A 26,600-nucleotide genomic window follows, 5' to 3' on the forward strand; every position below is an offset into this window, starting at 1 on the left:
ACCGAACAAGCCCATTTACTCCACTCGGGGGCAGGCACCAGCCTAGCCTGAGCCCAGGGGAGGGCGCAGACTGCCACTGGGACAATAGCACTAGGCAGTGCTGGGGCCGCTTGCTGCTGGGCAGCTCCCGTGTTGGGATGTGCTGCTGTTGGGGCTGCTGCCCGCTGCTGGCCCCCCTAGAGAGGGGGTCTCTAGAAGAGAGGGTGAGTGTCCAAGGCGGAGGAGGCTAGGCTCAGAGTACCAGGATGGTCTGTGGGGCATTGATGCCAGAGAGAAGGGGCTGAAGGGGCTGTCTCAGTCCTCTCTCCTTCCCCTCTCAGGTGAGTGCTCCCTGAGAGCAGAGGTCATCTGGGAAGGGGAGTTGTAGCTGTTGGGCAGCACCACCCACTCTGGAGTAGACCCTAATCCAGACACGTTCTTTTTATTTTATTTATTTATTTATTTATTTAATATTTTATGTATATAATTATATTCATTTTTTTAAACATTTATTTATGCGTACAAGAGTTGGGGTGCAGGCCAGAGGTGTGGGGTGTGTGTGTGAGAGGATTCACCAGAGACAGAGTGGGGAGCAGAACAGGCAGACTGACTGAAATACACTGTTGAGGGGAGCAACGGGTGAGACAAGAGAGGTCTGCTGTGCCATGTGGGTCAGCTTCCAGGCCGGAGATTGAACTGGGAATCAAACTTTGTGCTAGTGCTGCAGTGGCTGCTGATAGCTTCACAAGGGGACTTAACCCCTTGTGATGCCCACCAGGGCAGCCCCATGTTCTTTTTTTTTTTTTTTTTAAAGATTTATTTATTTATGTATACAAGCACTGGGGTACAGTCAGAAGCGCGGGAGGGTGAGAGAACTCACCAGAGTCAGAGCAGGGAACAGAACAGGCAGACTGATGAAGTACACTGCTGAGGGGAGCAGCGGGCGGCAGGAGAGGTCTGCGCGCCAAGTGGGACCCTCCTCCAGTGGCCCTGAGCGCTGCAGAGGCTGCGGGCAGCTTTGCAACCCAGCACTCAACCCCTGCGCCACGGGGGGAGGCCCCCCATGTTCTTTTTTAATGTAAGTTTTCATGTTTACCTGTGTGCTTGCTTTTTATTCAAATGTAATAATCCTCAATTTTTTATTTGTGTCACAGAAGGCTGGGAGGCAGGCAAGAAGAGAAGGGGGTGGCAGTGAAATGTTTGGACTTTGTCTTTGAGGCCCTATAAGGTGGTTATTCAGAAGGGGAGCATTAGAACTAAAGAGCTAGAATGTGGAGCAAGATGGACAGAATTTAGATAAAAGAGAGTGTTTTCTACTCTTTTCTGCAAGTAGATAGACCAGAATAAAAAAAGGGATCCTGGAAGATTGGAGACTAGAGTCAGAGGGTAGAGGTTGGAACTTCCTTAACAAGGCCTTGGTGGGGGAGGAGTTGTCTTCAGCCTGGAGGAGGGAGAGAGAGGCCAAGGGCAGTAGGAAAGCTTGTAGAAAGGGAGGCTGAGGTGGAGGAGGGAGACCATGAGACGGGAGGACATGGGAAGGAGACCAGGAAGTGGGAGGAAAAAGAGAAGAGAAAAATAGATGGTGGGGAGGTGAGTGGCCTGAGACCTCCAGGCACCAGTCATCTTGAGACAAACCTAGAACTTCTGAGGGAGGCAGGAGAGGTGGATCCTGGGCCATAGGGGACCCTGAGACCCTAGTGTTCTTGCGGTCTAGTGCCCTCTGACCCTAGTGCTGTTGACTCAGCGCCTCCACACTTCCCTCTTCTGCCCTCAACACCTGACCAGTGCAGCTTCCCCTTTCCCCCTTGAAGGCTATGTGACTGGAGCTGAGAATCAGAACTGGGGCCACACTGAACACTCCCCCGAGTTCCAGCTCTGTCCAGGGCCCCAGCCAGTGTCCTCTAACTTGGGGCTTATCCCCTCAGTCTCAGTTCTTTGGCTTCTACTTTTTGGTTTCTGAGAGGCGGGAGGGGTGTGGGCTTGTCCAGTCTTCCTGCTGTCCGTCCTCTAAGAGTATAGGGAAAACCCAGGGGTCTCAGGTGACCAGAGAGGAAGGGGCTGGGATAGGTGGGAAAATGGACTCCCATCTTCTCACCTCCTCAGGCTTTGGGGACGCTTGAAGAGGGACAGAGAAGGCATCAGAGATGTCTTGACCTGCAGAGGTGAGGGGCAAAGCGGAGAGGAGCTGAGATGAAAATGGCAGCTCTGGGCTTTTGAGAAAGCACGTGTGCTGGGCCCCGCCTCTACAGAGACCAGAAGAACTGATACTGCAGCTGAAGGCTGAAGGGTAGATGCCAGAAAGGACGTCCTAGGATGGGAGAGACGAAGTGGAGGAGGAGGAATAGAGGGAGCGATCCTAGGTTTTGCAGGGTATGAGAGGGGTGCGAGTTAGACTGCAGGAGGGACTTCCTGCCACGACTAAGAAGGAGACACCCAGCAGCTGAACTGCTTTCCTTAAACACCCCAGAGAGGAGGAGTGGCCTAGAGCAAAACCAAGCTCCTTCAGCCTGGAAGCTGGGCTGGTGGGGGCAAGCTGCCTCCTGGAGAGGGAGGGGCTTTGCACCCCTGGCTGGGTGTATGTGGAAGAGTTACAGGTTGAGGCTCCCGCCCTAGAGGGTGGGGGTAGCAGTAGAGGTATTCTGCCCCCTTCAGCCAATCTAATAAGGGGATCTCCTACCCCCCACTGTGACAGCGGGGAGACAGTGGCACCAGCACTGGTTGTCATGGTTATAAGAGGAGCTAACTCTCATAGATTTTAAAGCGCTGGTGAGCTGGCATCCTCTGCTTCTCCTGCTCTCCCCTCCTCACTGCGCATCTTCCTCCCGGCACAGAGAAGAGAGTACAGCAGCTCAGGGGGCGAGCAGAGCCCGGGCTGGGAGGTGGAGTGAGGACGCCGAGGTGAGGTCTAGATCCAGGGAGATGAGCGGCAACAGGAGGCAGCCCAGCCGCAGGGTCCAGGTAGGTCAGAGGCCACTGAGGTCCAGAGAGCTGCTCTAGCCACTGCCGACCCCCTGTGCAGGCTCTACTTTAGGAGGTGGTGTCTTTCCAGCCCCCCTCGGCTGTCTCTGGTCACCTCGGACACACTGACTTCTTCCAGCCTCACTTCCTGTCTCTCTCACCCCTTCCACAGACCCGGGAAAAAGAGAAGATGAAGGAAGCCAAGGATGCCCGCTACACCAATGGGCACCTCTTCACCACCATCTCTGTTTCGGGCATGACCATGTGCTATGCCTGTAACAAGAGCATCACAGCCAAGGAAGCGCTCATCTGCCCAAGTGAGTTGTTTGTACCCTGAATGTCACTCTGACTGTGCCTGCTGAGCCTGATCTTTCCATTTGTCCTTTCTGCCCTGAATCCATCAAGGTCACTCTCCTCTTAGAACCCTAGTCAGGCCCAAATGCCAGGGCCAAAGACTTGATCCCCTGCTTCCAGGGCTGGTGGCTCTCAGAATATGCCGTAAATGGGGCTGTTTGGGAATTGGGGGAGGGGTGGCTGGCTGGGATGGTTCCCCTTGCAGCTGTCGTCCACTGGGTATCCCCCAACTCCTTGAACAGCTGTTGAGGGCTAGGGGAACTAATTGGAGAAGGAAGAGGAATGTTGGGGGAGAGAGATGGGATAAAGATGCTGGCTTTGCAACTGGTTCTGCCTGTCTTGGGTAGACTTCAGAGTCCTCTGCCCCCACTTTGTATTGACTCGGTGGAGCCTGAAATCTCTTCAGTCTCTAAACCTCTGCAGTTTGAAGCAGAGGATGGGAATTGGACCTTTGGTCTTGAATTTCTAGTCTGAGACACAGAGAATAAAAGGGGAACAGCCAGGAATGTGTGTGTCAGGGTCCAGGGGTTCAAACTTCCGATCTTTACCCAGATCTGAGTGGGGGAGCCCTATATTTAGAAAGCATAAGCAAGGAATTCTTCCTTTCCAGGATCCCTACACAGAGGACTTCTGCTCTGCCTTCCACACCCCCCCCCAAGTTGGTGGCAAAGAGCTGCTTCTGATTAGAGCAGGTTTAAAGGTGTGACATGTCATTGAAAAGTAGAACAGAAACTCCAGCCACTAATTCCCTATGGAACTTGTGGAAGGAACCCCCAGAAGGAACCCGTGAGGCCTCCCTGGTTCCTCACTGCTCAACTTAGAGTTATGAGGAGGGAACCCCAATCTAGATTCCTCTAGAGAGCTGACAAAATTCCCAATCCGGAAGTTGTTGCCAGGGGAACCAGGGAGGCGGGCAGCAAGCGCTATTTTGAGAGCAGGTGGAAAGCGGAGGTTCGATCCAGAGACACTAGGTGCTGGGGGCAGGAGCTCCCACCCTCTGGGAGCTCCAGGGGGTAAGGGCAGTCCCAGCCCCCACTTCTGTCTGTCCCTCTGCCCCACCCTACTGGCCTTGTATTTGTGGAAGTGAACTTGGTGCTGGGTATTGTCTGAAGGAGTTAGCAGAGTTTCCGGTGTTGTACGGGGGCGGGGAGCTGGAGAGGACCGAGGCCTGAAGGCCTGTGGGGAAAGGGACAGCAGTGGTCCCGGTGCCGAGGCTTGACTGCTTTTCGCCTCTCCTTTCCTCTCCTCCCCATGCCAAGGTGGGGTGGGTGATGGGGGAGAAGCAGATGGAGTGTGGGAGCTGTGGGTTTGCCTTAGTTGGGGAACAGGACTCCCCGGGCCTGGAAGGGAGAAGGCACACTGAGAGGAGTTGCAAACCGAGCAGGCCCTGCTGAGCAGCACAGTAAGCAAGCAGCAGGCTTGCAGGAGGGGCAGGACTGGCCCCCGTGCTGCCACTCCACCAGCTTTCCCCCTTGTTAGGCCTGACCAGAGTCTGGGCACACATGTGGCTCAACAGAAAGAGCCACCAGCCTTTCTGAATCTAAATCCCAGCTCTCCCACTAGCTCTGGCCTCTAGCCATGGTTTGACCTCTGGAGGACAGCTTCCTCCCTCATCTGTAAAGTGAGGCTATTTCAATCTGCCACAGAGAGTTGTTAGTCTCAAGTGATTGTAAGGGGTTCACAAGATGCCCAAGGAATGTGATTCCCCCCTGCCCCAAGCCCCCATCCCAGCTGCTCCTGTGCCATCTTCTCCGTGGGCGTCCGCTCTTCCATCTGTCGTTCTAACCACCTTTGTGTTTCTTGAGCTCATCTTTGGCAGCCAGTAAACCCCATCTTCCCTCTAGTCTACCCCTCAGGTCACCTTGGAGTCAGGATTGGCCACCCCTCCTAATTGCTTAACTGGAGTCAGGAAGGGGAGGTGGGAGGAGAGGGACTGGGGATGGTGATGGTTGAGAAGTTCGGGCTGGGGGCAGAGTTTCTGAGACGACGTGCAGGGGGAGATGGTGTCTGCATGTGGGTGTATCCCCTCCTGTACCACCTGCCCTCCCTTCACCCTCTCTACCCCACCCTCCCAGCTTGCAATGTGACTATCCACAACCGCTGTAAAGACACCCTCGCCAACTGCACCAAGGTCAAGCAGAAGGTGAGATGGCAGGGAGGGCAGAGGGCTGGGGGGAGAGGGTAGTGAGTGTGTGGTGCCCTCATGCCTCTTCCATTCATTTCTCCCCCTGTGTTCCTCAACCCCTCTCCTCACCAGGGGGCAGCCCAGAACCTCCACCCCAGGCCTCAAGCCCCTTCTGGGCTAGACTACTGCTGGAGACACCAGCTTTGGGCTCAGCCGCCCTGATGCCCATAGCTATGGTGCTAACTTTTCCCCAAGGAGGCCAGCTGCCCAGTTCCTGTCCCATGCCCAAGGAGGTCACCCCTAGGTGACACTGTTCTTGGTATCTCTCCCTTGCCCTGTTTCACAGCAACAGAAAGCTGCCTTGATCAAGAACAACACTGCCTTGCAGTCTGTTTCACTTCGCAGTAAGAGTGAGTATGAGTAGCCCCTCCAAGGGTCTCAGGACCCCAGCCTCAACCCTAAGCTCTGCTGCCCCCTTGAGGTCATCCTTGGCAGAGCACCTTCCTCCCTTCTGTTGGCTGGTGGGCCCTGGGCATGTCCAGACTCCTGGGATTAAGGGCAGGGCAGGAGAGTTCCAATGGGGCGGAGGGCTTGAGGTGGCTGGCCATCTGGGCCTGGCCTCACCCTGTGTTTTTATCATTCATTCACACTGTGCATGGATGTATTGGCTACAATGTAATAAAAAGAGCTTGGTGCTTAGAGTGCCGAGTGCTTGGCCAGCCACTGGCTGGGGTGTGTGGCTCCAGACAAGTTTGTAACATTTTCTGAGCTCCGGTTTCCTCATAGGCTTATTTTAGAGAAGAGACAAGGTAGAAAAGCGCTTTGTATACATTAAAAGCATTGTACAAATATAAAGTGGCTTCACTGTTAATCATTCCTGGACTAGAGAGGAAGGCTAAGTGTGAATGGGAGAGGATGTCTCATTTCTAGGTGAGAAGCCTGGGAGCCTGAATCCTGGGAAGGCATCAGGTGTGATGTTTGCCTGCTCGGTGTCCCCCCACAGCTACCACCCGGGAGCGGCCTAGCTCTGCCATCTACCCCTCGGACAGCTTCCGGCAGTCCCTGCTTGGCTCCCGCCGAGGCCGCTCCTCTTTGTCTTTAGCCAAGAGTGTTTCCACCACCAACATTGCTGGGTGAGCCTCTGCTAGGGGAGGGAAAGCCAGGCTGTGGTGACTAGGGAGGCTGGGAGGGCCTTCCTGTCCCTGAGTTCAGAATTACAGACGTACAGGTAAGGAGAACTCAGTGACTGCCTCTCAGATCCCAGGCTTGGGTCTCCCCAGGGAAGGGATATCTGGCCTGGGTCGGGATGATGCAGCCAGTCTCCCCTGCCCTCAGACACTTCAATGATGAGTCTCCCTTGGGGCTGCGCCGGATCCTCTCCCAGTCCACAGACTCCCTCAACATGCGCAACCGAACCCTATCGGTGGAGTCCCTCATCGACGAAGGTGACTGTGCCTGCACCTGGGGGGACTGTGGAATGAGTGGCTGGTGGGAGCAGGCCCAGGATGGAGGGTGGGAAGTAATCTAGGAAGGGCCCAGGGTCCCGGGAAGAGAATCAGGCTCTGAGTAGTTTCCCTCGCTATGTTCAGGCGCAGAGGTTATATACAATAAGCTGATGAGTGACTTTGAGATGGATGAGAAGGACTTTGCGGCTGACTCGTGGAGCCTTGCTGTGGACAACAGCTTCCTACAGCAACACAAAAAGGAGGTGATGAAGCAGCAGGACGTCATTTATGGTGAGCCACCAGGGCCATCCATTCTGTTCCTTCTCTACATTCTGTTTCTCTGTGCCCTTCTTCTGCCAACCCCTACCTTGAAAGACTGTCTCCCATATACCCTACTGACCTCTTTTTTTTTTTTTTAAGATTTATTTATTTATGCATACAAAAACTGGGGCACAGGGGTGTGGGGTGAGAGGATTCACCAGAGACAGAGTGGGGAGCAGAACAGGCAGACTGACTGAAATACACTGCTGAGAGGAGTAGTGGGCGAGTCAGGAGAGGTCTGCTGTGCCATGTGGGTAGCTCCCTGGCAGGGATCGAACTCGTGCTGCAGAGGCTGTGGATAGCTTCATAGTGCTGCGTCTTAACTCCGTGTGCCACCAGGGAGTCCCCATCCCTTTTTTCAAATCAGTTCTTAGTCTTTATTCTCTGACTCCTTCATGCCCAGACTGTGCTGGGGACTCTGGGAAACCTAGACATGAGGAGGACACCTATTATTGTGCTAACACAACTTATATCTTGAGGTGGCTAGACATAAAGGTAAAAACTGATAGGAAATTGATCCAAGATCATCATGACGCAGAACATTAATCTGGAAGGGATCTTAACAGCTCAGATGAGCCCTGAGGGTCCCCACCTAATGCAGCCACCCCAAAATAGAGGCCAATTGTCCCACTCTCCCCGCAGAGCTGATCCAGACAGAATTGCACCATGTGCGGACACTGAAGATCATGACCCACCTCTTCCGCACGGGGATGCTGGAAGAGCTACAGCTGGAGCCCGGAGTGGTCCAGGGTCTGTTCCCCTGTGTGGATGAGCTCAGTGACATCCACACGCGCTTCCTGAGCCAGCTGTTAGAACGCCGACGGCAAGCCCTGTGCCCTGGCAGCACCCGAAACTTTGTCATCCATCGCTTGGGGGACCTGCTCATTAACCAGGTAAGAAAAGGCAGGACCCATGCAGTGTCACTGGATTGTGTGTTTCTTGCCTCCAGGGAAAGCTGGAGAGGCAGGAAACTGGCTGGTCTGGTGGGAGTCTTGAGGGTGAAGAGGGGACAGGGTGAGGCTTTGGGGGATATGCTGACCCAGCCTTGTTCCCCCAACTTCTAGTTCTCTGGTCCCAGTGCTGAGCAGATGCGTAAGACCTACTCGGAGTTCTGTAGCCGCCACACCAAAGCCTTAAAGCTTTATAAGGAGCTATATGCCCGGGACAAACGCTTCCAACAGTTCATCCGGGTGAGCAAACCTCTCAGGACCCACACTTAGAGCTGCATTCACCGGGGAGTGTATGTGCCACACCTACCAGGGGGCTAGCGTTCCCCATTCACCTATGGATCCTGTCACCAGTAAGCCCTCATGGTGGTCGAGTGAGTGCCCTTCCCTCCTAGTCCTTGATCTTCATGGTAAGCCTGTGGCATGTTACTCCGTTTTCCAGATGCAGTCAGCTAAGTCAGCATGAGGTAAATGACAGAGTTGGGGCTGCCCCAGAGGTCAGACTCCAAGCCCTAAGCCCGTCAGGCACTCTTTTCCTTGCCCTCCCCCGCCCCACTCCAACCCTAAGTCCCACTGATTCACTTGCAGAAGGTGACCCGCTCTGCTGTGCTGAAGCGGCATGGGGTCCAGGAGTGCATCCTGCTGGTGACCCAGCGCATCACCAAGTACCCGGTACTCATCAACCGCATCCTGCAGCATTCCCATGGTGAGGGGATACCCCAGAGGGTGGGCAGGAGAGGACCACCCGGGAGGAGAAAGGCTCGGGGACACCAAGGGAAGGGATAGGGTCAGATGTGGCATCCTGGGCAGGCTCCCAAGGTGTGGTCAAGAGACAAGGGAGCCGGGGCTGGAGTGAAGCTGGCTGAGCCAGCTCTCATGTGAACGGACCCCCGGTGCCAGGGATTGAGGAAGAACGCCACGACCTGACGGCAGCACTGGGGCTGGTGAAGGAGTTGCTGTCCAACGTGGACCAGGATGTGCATGAGCTGGAGAAAGGGGCCCGCCTGCAGGAGATCTACAACCGCATGGACCCTCGGGCCCAGACCCCAGTGCCTAGTAAAGGCCCCTTTGGCCGGGAAGAGCTTCTACGGCGCAAGCTTATCCATGATGGTTGCCTGCTCTGGAAGACAGCAGCTGGGCGCTTCAAAGGTCAGTGGTCAACTTGGCCGGTCAGGCAAGAGTTGGGAGTCGGATCTAATTTTGGGTTCTGTTGCAGCAAAAATCTAGATTCTGGCTTTCACTTCATGGCAAACAAAGACTTCTGTACAAGTATGTATTCATTACTTTGGTCCTTGCTTGCCTGCAGAGTTAGCTAGAGGTCATATTTGGGGCAGTTGGTTCTGTCAGTTGGAATCTTGGACAACAGGCAGGAGCTTTGGGGCGATATTCTGGAAGGCTCAGAGGAGGGTGCTAAGCCCAGTGAAGGACAAGCAGGCTGGAGAAGAGAAAGGAGCAGACGGGGCAAGTTGGGGTACCCATAATCCAAGACCCATTCCCAGACTTTATTCCTGGACTGCACCGGCAGTCTTTGCTACCTAAATCAAGGCAAGAGAATGTCAGGCCTGGACTTTGAGAGAAAAGAATGAGAGACAGAGTAAATTGTGCCACCTGAGGCCAGAGCCTGCCTGAGCCTCTGTACCCAAGTTATGAAATGCCCATTCCGTGGGCTTGGGGGTTACAGTCTTCCTCAGCCACTTTTCTTCATCCTTTCTCTCCTTCCCATCCCTCCCACGCAGCAGCTAAGAATATAAACCATGGGGGGTTAAAAATAGCAAGGCTGGAGAGCTTTATTTCTGAAGCATTTAGCAAAAAACCTCCCCTTCTGTGTGCTCACAGTTTAGTAAGCTGAAGATGAAGGGTGAGTGTCTTTCTTGACTGTGACATCCAACTTTTATGGAATTGACATTTGTTCCCCCTCAGACTTAAAGGACAGGCCCTCGTAGGGTCTGAGAACCTCACAGGTGAGGTGGAAAGGGGAGGGGAGGAGGCCCTGCTGGGGTTGAAGGAGGTGGGTGGTTCAGCCATGGGAGATGCCTGAGGAACCCAACTTTTGCCCTCTGCCAAGCACAAAATGCTGGGCAGGTGCTGAGGCAGGGCAGTGTAGGCCAGGTGTCCAAAAAGGTCTTACATTCTTCATTGTTAGACAGCAAGAGGAAAGCTGGAAAAATGATGGCCCTTTCTGTTTGGGGAAGCCTTTTTACTTTCTAGAATTCTGACCCTTTCACATAGAAAAATACACATGTGTGCTATACTACTGTGTAAAATTGCTTACGCAGCCAGAGAGGGTTTGTAGACCCCTAAAGCCCAGCAGTGGACATGTAGGTGTCTGTAGACACTATGTTAAGGAACATGCATCAGTTGGGTAAAGAGGGTTTTCTCCAAAGGCTTCAGGTGATCCCTTATGGTTTCTTAGAGCCCAAGATTTTTTTATCTGCTAGCACATGCATCTCCCGCCCTCCGCCCCCAACCCCATTTCTGAGCTGGAAGAATTGGGTGGTAAGAGGTCTGGAAGGCAGAGGAAGCAGCCAGTGAGAAGAAAGGCCAGAAAGAGGGGAATTAGGAGCCCTAACTAACAGAGTAGGCCTGGTTCTTAGAATGAGGAGATTGCCAGTCAGACCGACCTTCTAATGCTATCTGTTCTCCTGTCTTTGTCCCCTTGCTAGATGTGCTGATGCTGCTGATGACAGATGTGTTGGTGTTTCTCCAGGAGAAGGACCAGAAATACATCTTTCCTGCCCTGGTGAGACCTTCCTGCTGCTTCTTCCACAACACAAATGTGTTACAAGCCTTTCTTGCTTTCCTACACAAGCCCAAAGAGCCCTAGAATCCTCCAGAGTCAAACTATTACCGTAACCACTATATGAAATGAGAAGAAGAAATGAGTAGCAAATACTGTGTACAAACACCTGTACATTCTTACCTTGTTTTTGCAGATGACAGAAGTAAATCTTAAATTGTCAAGGGTCAGATATGAATTTATGTCCTCTTGGGCATGTACCGAAGCCTGGGCTTGTAAATTGTCAATTGACTTTTCAGTCCTTTGAGTGTTCCAAGATTGAAGACTGAAGTAGCCGAGCATCAGGATGCCCAGGCTTAATCCTTCCTTTCCTCTGACTGGCAGGACAAGCCCTCAGTGGTATCCCTGCAGAATCTTATTGTACGGGACATCGCCAACCAGGAGAAAGGGATGTTTCTGATCAGTGCAGCCCCCCCTGAGATGTACGAGGTCCACACGGCCTCCCGGGATGACCGGAGCACTTGGATCCGCGTCATTCAGCAGAGTGTGCGCATGTGAGTATGTGCATGGGCTCGGGGTAACTGCAGCGTGGGGCCCTGGCCTCAGCACTCCCTGGGAACTACCAAGTGTTTGAAGGTGAGACAGAGGCTCAGGGAGAGGCAAGGAGGCCCACGTAGGAAAGGCCTTGTGAATCCTTATATCCTACAAAGTTTTGTTTTACACAAGAACAACAACTCAGCCAACTTTCCAAGGCAGCATCAGTTGACAAGCAGAGGAATACTTTGAGCTCTGTCACACAGGCACCCCTGCTGGCAGCAATTTCAGCTGCATTAACATTTTGTTCTCCTAGGTAGTGGCTATTACTTATACTCTGTATTTCATTTACCTTTATTTTCTAAAAATAAATGAAAGAGAGTATCGATAATGAAGGCATTGACACTGGACTCCAGAGAAGTCTCAGAAACAAACCCCATCCAACAGAAGCAAGGAGATGGTTCAGTGTGCTCATGTCTGCAACTCCTGTGATACACATGGCAGGACTGAGGCAGGCACTTGTGTGTTGTGAGAGGAAAGGCCAAGTGTGCGTGCAGCATTAAAAATGGGTTCTTGAAGATTATGTCTCCAGAATTTCAGTTGGGATGTTTATGATTTTTTTCTATTTCAGGAAATGAACTCTTCTTCACTTTGTATATGTAAACTCACTTTTTTTTCCCTTGCAATTTAGACTTCTGAACGTATTTTTCAGAAATGCACATGGAAGTACGAAATTGCCTAGGGACAATTTACCAGCCTCATTGATAATAGATATAGAGCCACCTACTTATTAGCAGTATTAATATTTGTAATTGTGAAAATTATAATTAATATTATTCATTGAAATTGATGTATTGTGTGTTTCAAAGCATAGTTACATTGTTTCCTTTTTTAAAAAAGATTTATTTATTTTTTTTTAAAGATTTATTTATTTATTTATAAAAAAGATTTATTTATGCATACAAGAACTGGGGTACAGACCAGAGGTACAGGGAGGTGAGGATTCACCAGAGACAGAGTAGGGAGCAGAACAGGTGGATCTACTAAAATATACTGCTGAGGGGCACAGCAGGCAAGGCAGGATAGGTCTGCTGCGCCATGTGAGTAGCTCCCTCGTCAGGGATCAAACTTGTGCTGCAGTAGCTGTGGATAGCTTCATGGTGCTGGGACTTAACCCCTTGTACCACCAGGGGTCCCCACATTGTTTCCTTCAATCCTACCCACAGACCTGTGATGAAGGTATTACCCTCACTTTTCAGATGAGGAAATAAGAGGTTACCCCCTGGAAAATAGTGGAGCCCAGACTTGAGTCCATTTGGATTGCTGCCTAAGCCTGTGCTGTGCTGTCTTTCCTCCTGGAGGGGGCCGTGCACACCAGAAATGCACATGGTCAATGCTAAGAAAAAGCCAGGGTCAAGGGGGAATGAAACCGGGGCAAGGAGCTGATTAACTCTTACCAGGGAAGCCTCTCTAGGAGGAGGAAAGGCTGATTCCTGGTCTGTCACCTGGCTTCTTTCCCCAACCCAAACTGGTCTCTCTCCAGATGCCCATCCAGGGAGGACTTCCCCCTGATTGAGACAGAGGATGAGGCTTACCTGCGACGAATCAAGAGTAAGTCCACCCACAGAGCTCATTAAATAATTTGATGCATCTGAAATGGGATGATATAAAACTTTTAAAAAATGAGATGGCACTATGAGGACTGATATAGATCTATAACCAGAATATATTAAGTCAGAAGAGCAGGAATTAAAACAATATAAAGTATCTGCTACCTTTGGTGTGAAAATAATGGGACTAGGTATATGCTGTATGTATTTTGTGTGTCAAGTATGTATATGTGTCATATCTAGAAAAGTATTATTACTTAGCTACCTATGAAGGGGAACTAGGATGACCAAGTTGAGACTTAATTTTTTACTATAGGACTTTATATTAGAGTATAATCTAATTGCTATACGGAAAGAGCAACAAAAATCAATTGCTTAAATAAAGTAGAAGATGATTTCTTGCCACATAACAGTCCAGAAAGGGGGAGTACAGGGTAATGGTACAGCTTTGCCATCTTCAACATGAAGGTTTCCCGTCTCACGAAGATTTACAAAGCAGCTGCTCTGACTCCCACTATCACATCTCTGTAGTCCAGCTAATGGGGAGTAAAGGAACAAGGAGATTTTATACCCTTGTGAGCATCCATTGGCTATATAATTTAGTCACATGGCAATATCTAACAGCAAGTTAGGCTAGGAAATGTAGTCTAGCTGGGCAGTCATGTGCCCAGATAAAACTTGCACAAATTCCCTAAGTAAAGGAAGGTCGGAAAATGAAAACTGGTGGACTTGGTGTCACAAATTTTACCTTAGGTTTTGGTTGTTTTTTTTTTGTTTTTTTTTTTTTAAGATATTTATTTATTTATTCATAGAACTGGGGTGTAGGCCAGAGTGCAGGGGGGTAAGAGGATTCACCAGAGACAGAGTGGAGCAGAATAGTGGGGAGCAGAACAGGCAGATGTACAGAAATACACTGCTGAGGGGAGCAGCGAGCGGGTGAGACAGGAGAGGTCTGTGCCAGTGGGTAGCTCTCTGACTGGGCATCGAACTCATGCTGCAGTGGCTGGTGATAGCTTGATAGCTCTGTCTTTAACCCCTGTGCTACCAGGGAGGCCCCTCCTTTAGTTTTTAAAACAAGAGTGTTTATGTTACTTTCTCCCAAAAAAGCTTCTTTTCATACATGACCAATAAAAACCCCAAAATTAAGTCCTTCCTCACTGCCCAGCCTCAGCCCCTAACCTCTAGGGTGGCCTCCCATTTCTGGCTCTGCTGGGTGCCTCTGGCCCTCCCGTATGCTCATCTGTTCTTATCCACAGTGGAGCTGCAACAGAAAGACCGGGCACTGGTGGAGCTGCTGCAAGAGAAGGTCGGGCTGTTTGCCGAGATGACCCATTTCCAGGTGGAAGAGGATGGCGGCAGTGGGATGCCCCTACCTACCCTGCCCAGGGGCCTCTTCCGCTCCGAGTCCCTCGAGTCCCCTCGTGGCGAGCGGCTGCTGCAGGATGCCATCCGTGAGGGTGAGGGACCTCTAGGGAAGAGTCGTGACTCATCCACTCACCATCACAGAATGTAGACACGTGATTAGACCTGGATGCACATAGACCCCATAGTCCATAAACTCCCCTGAGTGCCTCTTCCGTACCCTGTGCTCAAAGGGCAGGGCAAGGGGCTTAGTTCTTGCTCCTGTTAAACACCTTTCAGGCTCCTCTAATGTACCTTGGCCTCATAGGCAGTAGTGTGAGTGAGACCCAGCCCTTGTGTGTGTGAGGCCTGAATGCTCCCTATTTGGAATAAATGGCAACCCTCCTGTTCCCCAGGCACCCCTCCCGTTCCCCACAGTTTCTGTGTTGCTCCTGTCCTCATCCCCTCCTCTCTTCCCACAGTGGAGGGCCTGAAAGACCTGCTGGTGGGGCCTGGAGTGGAACTGCTGCTCACCTCCCGGGAACCAGCCCTGTCTGTGGAACCTGACAGCGGTGGTAACATGAGTCCTGGGGTCACTGCCAGTGAGTGTCGAAGGGAGACAAAGGTAGTGGGTGGCAGGGGTTAAAGAGAATGGGGTAGTAGCAGGGACCAAATCATGCCATGTCCCTGGGAGTGAACTCAGACCTCTGCTTCTCAACAGATGGTGAGGCCAGAACCTTCAATGGCTCAATTGAACTTTGCAGAGCTGACTCAGACTCCAGCCAAAAGGTAGGTTCTCAAGAGATGTCAGGACTTGGCTAGGGAGTGGATCAGGGACAGTATAGTCCTGGGAATGGAGCTCATGTGCCTGCTGACTCCCCATCCTCATCCATTCCTACAGGATCGAAATGGAAATCAGCTGCGATCTCCACAGGAGGTGAGACGGGCATTTGGTGGTACAGGAAACTGAAGGGAGGCTGAGAAGTTAGACTTAAACTTGGAGCTTTGTGGGGGAGAATCTATACTTCAGAATATCTGGAGTCTTATTGTCTCCACTCCCACACTTACTCAATTTCTAGTCAGTTCTCCCATCCTGAAGCTTGGGCCCTGTTCCCACTCTCTCCTCTGTCCTCAGGAAGCATTACAGCGGTTGGTCAATCTCTATGGACTTCTACATGGCCTACAGGTCAGTGGGGCAAAGGCTGCAATAGGTAACGGGAGGTCCCAGAAAGAGACTAGAGCTGTCCTTTGGGGGAGCAGTCATCCTAACAAGCCTTTCTACACATTCCCCCATTTTAACCTTTCTGGGAATCATGACCTGGGCCCTGGGGACTAAGGGTGAGGAGTAGAAGAAACTGGGGTTCTGATATACCCACCTGTCCCCTTTCCACTCCCAGGCAGCTGTGGCCCAGCAGGACACTTTGATGGAAGCCCGACTCCCTGAGGGCCCCGAGCGGCGTGAGAAGCTGTCCCGAACCAACTCTCGGGATGGAGAGGCTGGCAGAGTTATCCCAATGGCTCCCGAAAAGCAGGCCACAGAACTGGCGTTACTGCAGCGGCAACACGCACTATTGCAGGAAGAGCTGCGGCGATGCCGGCGGCTGGGTGAAGAGAGGGCCACGGAGGCTGGCAGCCTGGAAGCCCGGCTCCGGGAGAGTGAACAGGCCCGGGCTCTGCTGGAGCGGGAAGCTGAAGAGGCGCGCCGGCAGCTGGCTGCCTTGGGCCAGACAGAACCCCTCCCAGCTGCTGAGGCCCCCTGGGCCCGCAGGCCTCTGGACCCTCGGCGTCGTAGCCTCCCTGCAGGCGATGCCTTGTACTTGAGTTTCACCCCCCCACAGGTAAGGGGGGCTTGGATTAGTGAACTGACCTGGGGTGGACATAGGGGAGAACCTGAAAGCAGTTGGGGATTTGAGCCCAGATAAAATTGGGCAGCAGACTTGATGAGTTAGTTAGCATACTGGCTGGAGAACCGAAAAATTTTGGTGGGTGCAGACAGAAACCTGTTGGTGATTGATCTACTGAAGGTGACTCCTTGGTGAGTCCAAGTAGAGAGAGTTGAGTCTTGGGATCCAGCAGTGCCCACTGCCCCCAGCTGAGCAGGGCCTGCAAGCTTCACACTACTTGTTCCCCAACCTACTGCTTCTCCTGCCTGCCGTCCACAGTCCAGCCGAGGCCATGACCGCCTAGACCTGCCTGTGACTATGCGTTCCATCCATCGACCCTTTGAGGATCGAGACAGACAGGAGCTGGGCAGCCCAGAGGAGCGGCTGCAGGACAGCAGTGACCCCGACACGGGTAGTGAGGAAGAAGGTAGCAGCCGTCTCTCTCCACCCCATAGTCCACGAGGTGAGACCCTGGTGGAGACGTGGACTAGAAGTGGGGTGCAGGCCTGGGTGAGGCCTTGGGGCTGTGGTTTACAAATACGCATGTATCCTGGGACACAAGAATATTTAGAATGGCTCAACAGACTCCTGAGGTCTGGGGTTGCTCTTGAGAGGGACTCAGCAATCAATTTCTAAGTATAAAACTTTCAGGTATTTCAAGTTCTTCTAATTGGTTTAGGTAACTGAAAGTAACTAAAAGTTGTTGTGACTTCATACAACAATTATAAAATATTAGGCATTTTATTAATCTTGTGCCTTCATATACTGACAAAATGGACAGGGTACCTAGGTGCGGGTCTGTTACTTGCTTAGTTGACACCTGTTTTCTTTCGCCCAAGAATTCACAGACCTCTGCTATCTCGCAGCTCTCAGAGCTCCTCCGCCCATTAGTGTAGGGATGCAATTGCCCCAGTTGGGGTTAAGAAGGGAGCCTCTGTTTACTGACTAACTTTGCCCCATCTTCCTTCAGACTTCAGCCGAATGCAGGACATCCCGGAAGAAACTGAGAGTCGAGACGGGGAGCCTGTAGCTTCAGAGAGCTAAGGGGGCCCCCTCGCCCCCTGCCCTGTGTCCCTCCAGAAGAACATTACAGGGGGAGGCAAACCTTGGGGACTCCATTCTGCCAATGCTGAGGGAACATTTAAAAGAACTGCTGATTGTCCTTGCCAGCTCTTGGGATCCTTGGATACCTGGGGCCATTTAGCATACTGGGGGAATTAGGCTACAGTGCCCCCTGGTGGCATCCAGAAGCTACACCACAGATGCCAATTTTTCATGCCTCTTTCCCTCTGCTTTAGGGAAATTTATTTATTTATTGTTTATTAGTTATGGAGGAAGAGGAGAGATTTAGAGCACCAGGGACATGGGAACCAAGCCATATGGACCAGGGGGCCTTGTCCTTTAACACTACTGGGGTTTACTGAGGCTTAACCATGCAGCTGCTGGGTTCTAGCCTTGACACCCCTCCCCTCCCTAGCAACATCTGTCTTTGCGGGAAGGCTGCAGCCACAGGACCCTACTGCCCCCTCAGGAAGGACTGCGGACAGGGGCATGTTGCTCTCTCCACTCTCCTCAACTCCTACTGCTGTTCTCTCCTCTCTCTCCTCCCTGGAAACACCAGGAAAATCACCTGGTTTCCTAGAGTTGATGGAATAGAGGTTGAGGTGGCCATAATGGTTTATTGGGGGGAGGGGGTGAGGGAGAAACCCACAGGGACCAGAATGTTTTTTTTTTTCTTTTTTGTACCAAAGCCAACTGCACGTGTTTTATATTTTTAAGAAGACTATACGAAGCAGAGAGCAAAATCTCTATTTCACTGAAGAACTTGACAGATGGGGGGAGCAATGACTTCTCCCCTCATCTACAATAAGGGAGGACTTATTCTGTCCTCTTCCCCAGCCATTTGGAAAAAAAGTCTTGGGGTGAACTGGGAGATCTCTGCAAACCCTGACCTCACCCCCACCTCAACAACCATGACCTGAAACCTCAATGTGCATTTTGGGGGTTTTTCAATAGGCCCTAGTTGTCCACCAGCCCCAGACATTTTTTGCCAATTTGTTTTTTAAAAAAGAATAAGGCACAGAAAATTAAAGACCTAAAACCCCATGAATTGCTGTCTCTTACTGGTCTGCGAGTCCTGAGGGTGTGGGCAAGGGGAGAGCTGGGCAGTGAGCTGTGTTGCTCCGAAAGGGGCCTTTCCTCTCACAGGAAGGACAGACGCCTCACGGAAGGGGGGCACTAACAAGAAACAGCTGCCGACTTTCACGTCCTTGATGTTCACAAATACAAGGATAGAAATGAAGAGGCACGAAGTCAGGTTCCAGTGGCTGTTAGGGATGCCAATATTAGAAAACTTGTTTGTTCTCACTTGTGTGCCTTGCTCAGAATTTGCATCAGCCAGTCACCCCCTCTTCTCCCTTTTGGCACAGCTCCTGTTAGCCTGTCCCCAATGTCACTCATTTTCAGGTTCAGCCTCCACTCTGCCCTGTCCCATGTCAGAGCCTGGGGTAACCTTTCCAAAAACAGTTCCCTTTGCAGATGCAAGGCTCAGTTGGTTTCAGGTTTTGTTTTGTTTTTTTAAGATTTATTTATTTATACAAGCACTGGGTACAGTCAGAAGTGCGGGAGGGTGAGAGAATTCACCAGAGCCAGAGCGGGGAGCAGAGCAGACAGAAGGACCGAAGTACACTGCTGAGGGGAGCAGCGGGCGGCAGGAGAGGTCTGCGCGCCATGTGGGACCCTTGCTGACGGCTGGGGATGGAACCAGCACTGCAGAGGCTGCGGGCAACTTCACAGCCCAGCGCTCAACCGCTGCACCACCAGGGGAGGCCCTGGTTTCAGTTCTTGTTTTGGTTTATTTCCTATTTCTGGTTGATACCTTACACTGGTGTGTGGGGGAGGGGAAAAGGAGAGAGTCTAGAGTTGTGTAATTTCTGGCATTCATGCTCATTTTTGCTAGAACCCACGGGGTAAGATGAGAAGAGGGGTCAGGAGGCAGATTTGAGGGTGCAGCCAGCACCCTACATTTGCTGTCATTCTTATCCATCAGCATTTGACCTTTACAAAGGGCTTTCTCATCCATTATGGAATTTGTGAGGGTAGGAATGTTCTCACAGACAAGGCGATCTGGAGGCAGAAAGTTTGCCAAGTCTGGATAGGTGAGCCAGAAGAGGCCCTTCCAAGCCACAGTCCTCTACTCCCCCGTAGCTCCTCAGCCTACAAAACCAGAGCTAGAAAACACTGGCATGTGTTTCAGCATCTGTAGCCTGGTCTGTGGAGACCTAGTGCTATAAGGAGTGGAGGGAGGAAGATTGCGCCAGGGGGCGTTAGGCAGCATGCAGAAGCCACCAAGAAAGGGGAATGCAGCTTATAACATTCAAACATGGATCCAGTGAAGGATGCTGGTCAGGAGAGAAACAGGGAGAAGTGAAGACGGGAACCTGGGGAGTCCCCATAGCACTGGCCTTCCTACTGCCCCTTGACCAAAACCTATCTTGCATTTCTTTGAGGTGGCTGTTCCTGAGAGATGGGTTCTCACACATCTTTCACTTTTCTGTCCCCCCACTGATCCTATTTTTGAACATTCAGTGTTAACGTCTATCCCTCCTGACTACAATTTCAAAGCTCTCTGCCTTCAAGCTTTCCTGGCTTGGGGCTCAGCTTTTCACCGCAATGCCTTCTCCCCCAGAGAAGAAAGCAGCTCTCAGTGGGCCCTGCCTGGTCCTCTTCCACTCCTGCTTCCCCTTCCCGCCAAGAGCACATATTCATGCATTCATTATTCACCTCTGACTTGGACCTGTCTAAACTCTTAATATTTACCTCCAGTTCCCATAAAGCAGAGTGGCCTAGTTGTGGAGGGGAGCCTGGGGAAGAAGGAATCATCCTATGGAGGGAGGCCCCAAGTCTCCAACCCAGGGAGAGAGGGTCATTACAGGGATAACACAAATCAACTGGAGACCCCTCTACTACTATGTGCAGGGCCCCCCTTTTCTGTAGTAATTCTGTGGGGCTTGGAGAAAGGGATGTGGGAGGGGACAGAGGCAGAAATCAGAATGGGGGGTGTGTGAGCGTGTGCGCATGTGCAGAGGTGTTGCGGTCCCAGACTTGCTATTCATTAGCAGTGTGGCGGTGTCAGGTAATTGACTCTCCTGCACCTCAGTGTCCTTAATGTTTTCAGATAAGTCTCTACAGGACTGGTGTGCTGAAATGAGATAATAGATGTGGAAAGCACTGTTGCTATTTGTGTGAATGAAGATCATTTCAAAGAAAAATTTGGGGGTATTTATGGTGGGAGGGAGCAGGGTGCTGAGCAGCTATTACCACCTTGCCCCAGGAACAGTGCCAACTAAAACACAGGTTGGAATTCATTGCAACAGCCAGTGACCTTGAGGCTAAAGGCAGGGAGGAAGTCGCAACTTCCTGTCTCCTCCCCACTGGGGTCTCCTCCCCACTGGGGACTCACCACCAGCCTGTGAGGACCTGAGTGGCCCTGGGGCATGCCCTCAATACTTTTCTTGCTCCTGAGTATTAAGTAGCCCCAGTAACCTCTCACTCCCACTGCCATTTCACACTTTCCTGCTCAAGTCTGGAATCAGAGGATAGCAGTACCCCCACCCCCTGCAATCCCCAAACTACATTCAGAGTTATGGATTCTGAGATACACCCTCACCACACCTCATCCTGTCTGCCCATGAGCTCAGTCCTAACTGGAAAAAAATGCCTCATTGGGCCCTCCCCTTTTGTGCCCATATCCCTACCCCTGGTAGGATTTGCTGCCATGGAGCAAAGGAGAGGACAGGAGGTAGGTGGATAAAAGAGAGGCCTTTTGGACCTCCCTGGTGGCACAAGGGATTAAGTCTCACCTCTGTGAAGCTATCAGCAGCCACTGCAGTGCTAGTTTGATCCCCGGCTAAGGTTTGGCACAGCAGACCTCTCCTGTACCCCTGCTGCTCCTCTCACCAGGGTATTTCAGTAGATCCACCTGTTCTGCTCCCCACTCTGTCTCTGCTGAATTCTCTCACCCTCCTGCATCTCTGGCGTATGCCCCAGCTCTTGTATGCATAAATAAAATAAATCTTTAAAAAAAAACAGAGTGAAAACTTTCCAAGAATTTTATAATACTCAACAACTTCCTGCCATCTACCAGTTAATTAAGATGTTTGGGTTTCAGATTCCTTGAAGTACTGTGGGGTAAAGGGGGCCGCTGGTGGGGAACCTTCAGGACATTAAGTCAGCAAAGGGTTTGATTAACTCTATAGGAGAACCCTCTGGGAAAGATCTTGGCCCCTGTGCCAGGATGTTTGGGTATTCCAGCAAAGGATGGGTGTGAAAGGGGGAAACACCCAGAAGGGGAATGCCAGTCCAAGATCAGTGAACCAGCAGATTACCTTGTGGCCTCATGGACTGCTCCTGTGTGACTGTGCCAGTCTTTCAGGACCATGTTTACTCTGCCACCCGCCCAGAATTGCCTGCCAATCTGTCAGTGAAGATGTGTGTTTACAGCATTGGAATTAGTTTCTCTCGGCTTGGAGAAAATAAGCTGGGTAAGGAACTCCCTGGTGGTGCAAGGGGTTAAGCACCACACTATGAAGCAATCAGCAGCCTCTGCAGCGCAAGTTCAATCCCTGGCTGGCCAGGAAGCAACCCACATGGCACAGCACTCCTCTCCTGTCTTTCCCGCTGCTCCCTTCAGCAGTGTATTTCAGTCAGTCTGGCTGTTCTGCTTCCCAGTCTGTCTCTGGTGAAGCCTCTCACTGCCCCCCACCCACTGCATCTCTGGCCTGTACCCCAGCTCTTGTATGCATAAATAAATAAATCTTTAAAAAAAAAAGAAAAGAAAAGAAGCTGGGTCATAATTCTGAGGTTCTGCCATCCACTTGAAATATTTAGTTCTCTGATCACTTCCTTTTTCACTTTAGTCATTTTGAATCAAAATCTCTTCTCTAGGTCGAAGACTAGCAACACCCCCTGTGGTTATATAGAGAGGTGTTGCCACCAGCTGGCCAAGTCTAAGAAGTCACTTTGGGCCATTTTCCAGTTTTGTTTTTTAAGATGCATGCATACAAGAACTGGGGTGTGTAGTGCCAGGATGGGACAGAGCAGGCTATCTGTGATGGGAGCAGACCAGACAGGGTAAAGGAGGAGTCCTGGAGCCCTCAGTGGCTTTCTAAGGCTTTTATTGAGCTTTACATGTAGTGTGGCAAACAGGCACAGGGACGGCAGGGGTGCTGGGGGGCCAGTAGGCCTCCAAACCCCTGGCAAGTCTTCACTCTGGACTTCTCTCTCTCTCTTCTAGCTTTCTTTCTCCCCTTCTCTTTCCTGCTTCTTTCCTGTCTCTCTCCTGTTCTTCTCTTGGTGACTATCTCAATACTCCTCCCATGGCCCACAGAAGTAAACAACACAACAATGTAACAACTGCAGTTGCTGCATTGGGCAGGTCAATCCTAATGGTGGGAGGGCAGAAAAGCCTGAAAACATTTACCCTACAGGGTGTAAGCCAGAGGCAGGGATGGTGGTGAGAGGACTCACCAGAGACAAATTGGGGAGCAGGACAGGCAGATATAGTGAAATACACTGCTGAGGGAAGCAGTGGGTGAACAGGAGAGGTCTGCTGTGCCATGTGGGTCAGCTCCCTGGCAGGTGGGGGATGGAAATCCCCCACTGCTGCAGTGGCTAGCGATAGCTTGATAGCGCTGTCTTTTAACTCCTGTGCCACCAGGGAGGTCCCATTTTCCAGTATTTTGTTCAATCATTCACCAATCACAACATTGCCAAACCCTTACCTACCAGGCACTGTGCTAGGTACAGGGGAGACAAAAACTAAATACAGTTCCTCTTCTCAGACTGTAATAAACTTTTTGAGATGGATGGGCGCTTCAAGCTCATCTCATTCAACTTATTTTACAGGGAGTGAAAGTGACTTACCCAAGGCCATCAGGAAAGAGTAGCTAAGCCAGGATTTGAGATAAAAGTCTCTACTTGAATCTGGCTCTTCAGACTATATCACACATCCCAGTAGGCTTTTCTTTGCGCCTTTGTTCTCTTCCCTGCTTCCTGTATATCAGACGTACCAGTCTTTCCCCCGGGAAGTGTCTAGTCTGCCAAGGGAAACAGCACCAGGGTGTGGACAGAGGGACAGAGAACAGGAGGAATTGGACTCAACAAAAAGGCTCCTGCTCTCCCTCATGTTTCTGGTGAATCCTCTTCACCCCCACCCCCGCCACATCTCTGGCCTGTACCCAGCTCTTGTATGCATAAATAAGTAAATCTTTAAAAAAAAAAGAAAAGACAGATACATAAGTCAGTGGAACAGAATTGAGAATCCTGAAATAGACCCATACGTGTATAGTCAATTGATTTTTAAGATTTTATTTATTTATTTATTTATTTATTTATTTATTTATTTATTTATTTATTTTAAAGAGAATGGGGGACTTTTATTTGTTTGTTTATACATGCACTGGGTACAGTCAGAAGCGCGGGAGGGTGAGAGAATTCACCAGAGCCAGAGTGGGGAGCAGAGCAGGCAGAAGGACCGAAGTACACTGCTGAGGGGAGCAGCGGGTGGCAGGAGAGGTCTGCGTGCCATGCAGGACCCTCCTCCGGTGGCCGGGGAGCAGCCGGGGATCGAACCGGCACTGCAGAGGCCGCGGGTAGCTTCGCAAACCAACGCTCAACCGCTGCGCCACCGGGGAGGCCCAAGATTTTATTTATTTTTGCATAGAAGAAGTGGGGTACAGGCCAGAGGTGCAGAGGGTGAGAGGATTCACCAGAGACAGAGCGGGGAACAGAACAGGCAGACTGACAAAATACACTGCTGAGAGGGCAAGACAGGAGAGGTCTGCTGCGCTATGTGGGACCCTCGCCGGCCAGCTGGGATTGAACTGGTGCTGCAGAGGCTGAGGACAGCTTCACAGCATGGTGCTCAACCGCCTGCGCCACCAGGGGAGGCCCAGATTTATTTATACATACAAAAATTGGGGTACAGGCCAGAGTTGTGGGGGATGAGAGGATTCACCAGAGACAAAGTGGGGAACAGAACAGGCAGATAGTCTGAAATATACTGTTGAGGGGAGCAGCAGGCAAGTCAGGAGAGGTCTGCTGCACCATGTGGGTAGCTCCTGTTGCAGAGGCTGGGGATAGCTTCACAGATTGTGTCTTAACCCCTTGTGCCACCAGGAATGCTCCATCACAGTTGGTGTTAGTGCTGAGACTTAACCCCTGCACCACCAGGGAGGCACAGAATTTAATCAAAGAAGATACAGGGATAACATATAAGCACATGAGAAGATGCTCAACATTAGCCTTTAGGGAAATGCAAATTAAAACCACAACAAGGGGCCTCCCTGGTGGCACAAGGGGTTAAGATGCAGCCTGTGAAGCTGTCCGCAGCCTTTGCTGCACGAGTTCAATGCCTGGCAAGGGAGTAACCCACGGGCAGCAGACCTCTCCTGACTCGCCCACTTTTCCCTTCAGCAGTGAGCTTCCGTCGACCTGCCTGTTCTGTTCCCCACTCTGTCTGTGGTGAATCCTCTCATCCCCACACCTCTGGCCTATACCCCAATTCTTGTATGAATAAAATTAATCTTAAATACAGGGGGCCTCCCTTGTGGCTTAGGGGTTAAATCTCAGCACAACCACCTCAAGAGCCTGAGTCAATCCCAGCCAGGGAGCTAACTCACATGGCACAGCAGACCTCTCCTGTCTTACCTGCTGCTCCCCTTTACAGTGTATTTCAGTAAATCCGCCTCCTCTGCTCCCCACTCTGTCTTTGGTGAATCCTCTCATCCCCTGCACCTCTGCCCATCTATGAGAGAAAAAAAAACAATCAAACACACAACTGTAATTGGTGGCTGAAGCCACTTCAGCCAAAGCCTGTTATAGGTAGTGCCCCTGGACTGGGGGTAGGGGGATGTGAGGGGGTGGGGACGATGGTGCTGATAGACAGCCCCAGGGAAAATGCAAACAAAATATCAGTGGGGGTGGAGACTCTGATAAGAAATATAGGGGACTGCTGAAGCAGCCCCCAGGATTCAGTGTTTGGGATTTCAGTATTTTTGGATCTTCAATGATTCCAAGATATAGTGGCAGGATGGCTCAGGGCAGGATCTCTATGATTGGAGCAGACGGATGAAGGAGTCCTGGAGTCCTCAGTGGCTTTTCAGGCTTTTTCTGGGATTTTATCGGGTACACAGCAGGCAGGGGTGCCAGAGGGCTGGGAGGCCTGCCAGCCTCCCAGCCAATCTTCACTCTTTCTGGGCTCTCCGGCGTTCCCTCGTGGTCTCAGCTTCTCTTTCCTTTCGCTCTCATTTGTTCTCCTTCTGGTGTTCTCTTTTGCTCTGCTGGCGTCCCTGTGACGCCGCCCTTATAAGCCCCATCTCAGCCCAGGTGAATCCCATCTACCTATGCCCACACCCCACTCCAGGTGCCCGCCGTCAGGCATGCATTCAGGACCACAGGGATCCATCATTAATCCTAATGGTGGGAGGGCAGAAAAGCCTGATATTTTTTTACCTTTCCTTACACAGGGCCAGTGATTTCTGCCCCCACCATGCCAATCTTCCAGACAGCTGTTGCGGGCCTCTGAAGGTCATGGACAGCCTTTCAGCAGTCAACCTCAGCAAAAGTTAAAGAGGCTTTGCAAGTAGCTGAGAGACTGAAACTATTCCCAGTTTTGCTGCTGTTATAGCCTGACAGAGAAGGCAAAGACCTGGAGGACTTTTAAACACTGGACACTGCTTCAAGTGAGATAAATGGCCATTTTTGGCCTCAGTAACTCTTTGCAATTGCTCTGCACTTAAAGGTGACCAATGCAAGGAGAGGACCCTTGAGCCAATCAACCTCGGGTGCCCCCTTCTTGGCTGGCTTGCTGCAGGGGAAGGACGACCACAATGCTGGTTTTCTGTTATCCAGCAGACAGCATAAAGGAGGAGTCAGAGTCTTCAGTGGCTTTTGCAGGTCTTTTATTGGGATTTACCCGGTAAACAGCAGGCAGGAGTGCTGGGGAGCCAGGAGGCTGGCAGTCCTCCCAGCCACCAGCAAATCCTCACTCTATCTGGGCTCTCTGGCGTTCTCGGCTTCTCTGCTCTTGGCTTCTCTGCTTTCTCGGCTTCTCTTTCAGCTACTGGCGTCCCCGTGACGCCACCCTTAAAAGCCCAGCCTTAGCCCAGGTGAATCCCATCTACCTATGCCCACACCCTACTCCAGTTGCCCGCCATCAGGCATGCATTCAGGACCGCAAGGATCCATCATCTATCCCGATAGCGGGAGGGCAGAAAAGCCTGACATTTTACCCTACACTGGCCAACTGATACAGGGCAGCACGGGGCACTAAAACTGGCCAAGGACATTGCCCAAATAGTTTATT

General features: G+C 51.3%; 1 protein-coding gene across 6 annotated transcripts in view; it reads left to right on the forward strand.

Annotated features, from left to right (window-relative positions):
• The window catches only part of ARHGEF2 (Rho/Rac guanine nucleotide exchange factor 2), a 41,979-nt gene extending 23,060 nt beyond the window's left edge, over positions 1 to 18,919 (forward strand). For 5 of the 6 annotated variants that reach the window (XM_037498217.2, XM_054690929.1, XM_054690930.1 and 2 more), the window contains 21 exons: positions 3,110 to 3,254; positions 5,367 to 5,434; positions 5,763 to 5,826; positions 6,420 to 6,549; positions 6,752 to 6,861; positions 7,006 to 7,152; positions 7,825 to 8,075; positions 8,247 to 8,372; positions 8,718 to 8,835; positions 9,030 to 9,278; positions 10,793 to 10,869; positions 11,251 to 11,420; positions 12,944 to 13,011; positions 14,267 to 14,467; positions 14,834 to 14,953; positions 15,073 to 15,140; positions 15,253 to 15,288; positions 15,487 to 15,537; positions 15,749 to 16,189; positions 16,514 to 16,697; positions 17,205 to 18,919. In XM_037498217.2, the coding sequence (XP_037354114.1) occupies positions 3,110 to 3,254; positions 5,367 to 5,434; positions 5,763 to 5,826; positions 6,420 to 6,549; positions 6,752 to 6,861; positions 7,006 to 7,152; positions 7,825 to 8,075; positions 8,247 to 8,372; positions 8,718 to 8,835; positions 9,030 to 9,278; positions 10,793 to 10,869; positions 11,251 to 11,420; positions 12,944 to 13,011; positions 14,267 to 14,467; positions 14,834 to 14,953; positions 15,073 to 15,140; positions 15,253 to 15,288; positions 15,487 to 15,537; positions 15,749 to 16,189; positions 16,514 to 16,697; positions 17,205 to 17,278 (2,898 nt within the window). In that variant the 3' untranslated portion in view covers positions 17,279 to 18,919. Of the gene's footprint in view, positions 1 to 2,164; positions 2,938 to 3,109; positions 3,255 to 5,366; positions 5,435 to 5,762; positions 5,827 to 6,419; positions 6,550 to 6,751; positions 6,862 to 7,005; positions 7,153 to 7,824; positions 8,076 to 8,246; positions 8,373 to 8,717; positions 8,836 to 9,029; positions 9,279 to 10,792; positions 10,870 to 11,250; positions 11,421 to 12,943; positions 13,012 to 14,266; positions 14,468 to 14,833; positions 14,954 to 15,072; positions 15,141 to 15,252; positions 15,289 to 15,486; positions 15,538 to 15,748; positions 16,190 to 16,513; positions 16,698 to 17,204 lie in introns of those variants that run through there. The other variant, XM_037498219.2, reaches the window with a different exon arrangement.
• The last annotated feature ends 7,681 nt before the right edge of the window (positions 18,920 to 26,600 follow it).

Source organism: Talpa occidentalis, unplaced genomic scaffold (genome assembly GCF_014898055.3).
Source record: "Talpa occidentalis isolate TD23 unplaced genomic scaffold, MPIMG_talOcc4v2.1 talOcc4.9, whole genome shotgun sequence".
NCBI lineage: Eukaryota > Metazoa > Chordata > Mammalia > Eulipotyphla > Talpidae > Talpa > Talpa occidentalis.